The sequence below is a fragment of the Sinocyclocheilus grahami genome, unplaced genomic scaffold, assembly GCF_001515645.1.
Source record: "Sinocyclocheilus grahami isolate Dianchi unplaced genomic scaffold, SAMN03320097.WGS_v1.1 scaffold750.1, whole genome shotgun sequence".
Lineage (NCBI taxonomy): Eukaryota > Metazoa > Chordata > Actinopteri > Cypriniformes > Cyprinidae > Sinocyclocheilus > Sinocyclocheilus grahami.
This window is the reverse complement of record NW_015505929.1, coordinates 190,450-194,654: the sequence shown is the minus strand read 5'-3', so window position 1 is coordinate 194,654 and position 4,205 is coordinate 190,450. Positions and strand designations below refer to the sequence as shown.

The window sequence follows — 4,205 nt, the reverse complement described above, 5'->3', positions numbered from 1 at the left end:
TTATATTTTATGATTCTCATTACTGTAATAGAACAATTTTTTAAATTACAACGGAGGTTTGCCAGCAAAACCTGGTTTTAGTTTTTAGTGTTAATGACTGAAATTATGGAATAAAATGTTGAACAGCCAGTAAGACTATTAGGGTGAATCTCACAAAAACATGTCCAGGTCACACCAAAATACTAGTATTTTGCATTAAAATATGACCTATTTCAGGACCATTATATTTTATGATTCTCATTACTGTAATAGAACAATTTTTTAAATTTTAACTATTTTTTAAAAAGTAAACCTGCATAAATTAAAAGCAGTACAACAAATATTACCAACATGTATAATTACGCAACAATTTAAATAATATATCAGCATTTTTTTCACATTACAGTTATGCGAATTATATATATATTTTTTGAATTATGCAAATAAGGTTTCATGAGATTCACCCATAATGACGGATTTCACTGGAATGGCACATCATTTGGAACGTGTCATCATTCTAGAATGATTCTGTGTATTCTAGAATGAATGGCACTTTCATTCTAGAACACACAAATGGCACTACTGCTCCCGGGTCATTAGAGTGTTAAATACAACTACTGTATGTTTGACTCTTTAAGACTTACACAGCATCCTGAGACATCCTTCACATCATTAGGGAACTGAAAGGTTCCCTCTACAGTACATCCTTCATTTTCACTCACACACTTGTCTTCAAAAGGTATCAAGGACAATAAAAATCCAATCGGGATCACTGATTAAGACTGTTACAGCATTTTGCAGACTTACAAACGCTTGTGCAAATACACACATTCACACTCTGGGATTCATGATGCTGGGTGGAGGGCTGGTGGGCTTTCACCACGGAGGAGTAGCGGATATGGATTCTGGGGGTTAAAAGGTCAGGCCAAACAACGTGGGTCAGGGTTCATCAAAGAGCTGAAGGTCCAGTCGCACCACAATCTCTCCCGTAGGGACTTCGTGTAAAAGCAGTCGCTTGGTGATGGGCCCCTTAGAGCCCTGGTCCTTCTTGATGTCGGCCAGCCGAATCTCCGTCCTGCCCAAGAAATCTACAAAGATGAAGAGAGAGAAAGAAAAACTTTATGTGGTTATGATTATATATAAACTACCTTTCAACAGTTTGGAATCTGTAAGATTTTTTTTAAAGGTTTTCGAAAAAAGTCTCTTATGCTCATCAAGAAATATTTTTACAATTTAAAATAACAGTTTTCCATTATAATCAGTTTTAAAATTGAATTTATTCCTGCAATGGCAAAGCTGAATGTTCAGCAGCCATTATTTGAAATATTTTTTGTTGTACACACACACACACACACACACACACACACATACACACGAAGAGTTTGTGCAAAAACAGAAACTCTTTTACTTTTTATTTTCAAAAAACATTTTTTTATAATGTTATCATGTTTTTATTGTGTTTTATTGTGTTAGTTAGCTGTATTTTTTTAAAGTTATTTTTACTTTAATAAATAACCCAACTGCAGTTTGATTGAGATTAATTGGAATGCACAATGAAAAATTAAAAACGTAGTTATCTGTTTTTGCAAATAAACTCCACACACACATATATATATATATACTGCAGTAAGATTTTTAATATTCTTAAAGAAGATTTTCTATTTGAATATACTTATTTATTCCCTTATTTATTTATATAAAATATAATTTATTCCCATATTCCTGCAATGGCAAAGCTGAATGTTCAGCAGCCATTATTTGAAATATTTTTTGTTGTACACACACACACACACACACACACACACACATACACACGAAGAGTTTGTGCAAAAACAGAAACTCTTTTACTTTTTATTTTCAAAAAACATTTTTTTATAATGTTATCATGTTTTTATTGTGTTTTATTGTGTTAGTTAGCTGTATTTTTTTAAAGTTATTTTTACTTTAATAAATAACCCAACTGCAGTTTGATTGAGATTAATTGGAATGCACAATGAAAAATTAAAAACGTAGTTATCTGTTTTTGCAAATAAACTCCACACACATATATATATATATATATATATACTGCAGTAAGATTTTTAATATTCTTAAAGAAGATTTTCTATTTGAATATACTTATTTATTCCCTTATTTATTTATATAAAATATAATTTATTCCCGTAATGCAATAGAAATCTTTTGTAATAATATACACTACCATCTTTTTACCATAATTTTAAAACATTTTTTGGAAGAAATTAATATTTTTGTACAGCAAGTGTGTGTCAAATTGATAAAAAGTGATAGTAAACACTTATATTGTTAGAAAAGATTTCTATTTTGAATAAATGCTGTTCTTTTTAACTTATTCATCAAAAAATCCCCAAAAGTATAAAATTTTCCCCCAAAAATAAAAACAAATAAATAAATATAATATATATATAACATCATGTGACACTGAAGACTGGAGTAATGATGCTGAAAATTCAGCTTTGCCACCACAGAAATAAATCATATTTTAAAGTATATTAAAATCACTATTTTCATATTTTTTTTATCAAATAAATGCAAAGCAGCCTTGTTGAGCAGATGAGATTTTTGTTTTTTTTAAATGTTAAAAATCTTACTGATCCCACACAGCAGCAAATATACATTCTGATATGTTTGATTGTATGTGAGAGCATACATACAGTACATGAGTAAGAGAGTAAGTGAATGATTATACTGACCGTCCGGGGAGAACTGATCCCTCTCAAACACAGTGACACACAGCACATCCTGCTCCAGGTCTTTGATGAAGAACTGGCAGTTTGAGTTCCATTTAGGGTTCAGAGTGTCCTGCAGCGTCTTAGTGACGTGACACTGAGAGCCCATCGTCACCTCACAGTACGGATTACTCTTCCCTGCACACACAAACACACACACAATGGACCTTTATGATATGATCAATAGTACTAAAATGCTTATAACCTCGTAAAGCACCTTAAATTTTATTAAGCAGTATTCATTCTTTACCATTTGAACGGCAGGGCTTTAGCTCAATGCCTTCAACAATGTTCACCATTAGCCGCCCGATACCAGTGGCCCTCTGAGACCTCACTGCAAACATAACAGAAACACAAAACCAGTGCTTAGCAAACACTCAGCGCATTCATAGCTTTATTAAATCAGCGAGGGGTTTGTAAGGAAAGACATGAGACAAACCCAAGTAGGCTTTCTCTCTCTTCTTCTTCTCCGTTTCAATGAAGAGCTCAGAAGCGGCTTTGATCTTCTGCACCCAAGCTGTCCTGCAGGATTACAGGGTGGAACAGAAGAACATTGTCAAGATTATTATGACAATCGTCAAGAGAATTATATCTGAGCATGTGTATTGTAGGTTAATATAGATCTAAATAATACACAAGTAATTAGTGAATACCGCTCGTTGATGCTCTCAGCCCGAATAGTGTAGACTCTGTCGATGTGAGATATGTGGAATATAGGTTCATCTCCAGAAGGATCAGTGGGCAACTTCACCAGCACCTCGTTGAGAAAGATGGGCTGCAGAGGTCAACGAGTCAGGTTAAAGGTCAAGGAATAAGTATTATATTAAAGGTCAAAAACTGATTGCAAATAAATACGATTTCTGAGAATGTCTCACCGTTTTGTACATGCGATACTGCAGGTGGGATTTCGCACTGAAGACTTTGTCCGTTCCCGACGAGCCCAGAGGTTTGATGATCTGCGTGAGGAGCAGGAAATCGTTAAACAGGAAGCCGTAAAGCTCCTTGTTGCTTTTGGCTTTGTAGAGTTTTCCACTGTGCAGGAACTTCCGAGGGCCCAGACAATTTGTAACGGAGTTGAACACAAGTTGCTGTAACAAGAGAGAAAAACCTTTAGGTAACACTTTATTTTAGGGATCACTATTCTCACTATTGACTGGTTGCTTATTAGCATGCATATGTTTATTAGTACTTATAAAGCACATATTAATGCCTTATACTGTATGACCATATTTTAGATTCCTTAATCCTACACCCATACCTAAACTTAAAGGTCCCCTGAAATGCTTAGAAACATGAAGCATTACTCTATGTGTTGACGTCATTTGAACTGAAACAGGAAGACAGGGCGGGACATATCAAGCAGCCCCGCCCCTTTTTAAAATAGTCAATAGCAATCGTTTATATCACAGCTTGGGCTAGAGCCGTTGAGCTCTGTAAAGCCGCATTTGACAGGGTATGCCAGCCACAATCTCATCCATA

The 4,205-nt window shown here is 34.5% G+C and overlaps 1 protein-coding gene across 1 annotated transcript in view; it reads right to left on the bottom strand.

Annotated features, from left to right (window-relative positions):
• Positions 1-395: 395 nt before the first annotated feature.
• LOC107560972 (intersectin-1-like) overlaps positions 396-4,205 on the bottom strand; it is a 35,735-nt gene continuing 31,925 nt past the window's right edge. Inside the window, exons 32-37 of the mRNA XM_016245284.1 lie at positions 3,602-3,814; positions 3,380-3,501; positions 3,166-3,248; positions 2,977-3,060; positions 2,691-2,864; positions 396-1,067 (exon numbers count right to left, since the gene is read on the bottom strand). Of these exons, the coding sequence (XP_016100770.1) occupies positions 919-1,067; positions 2,691-2,864; positions 2,977-3,060; positions 3,166-3,248; positions 3,380-3,501; positions 3,602-3,814 (825 nt within the window). The 3' untranslated portion in view covers positions 396-918. The remainder of the gene's footprint in view (positions 1,068-2,690; positions 2,865-2,976; positions 3,061-3,165; positions 3,249-3,379; positions 3,502-3,601; positions 3,815-4,205) is intronic.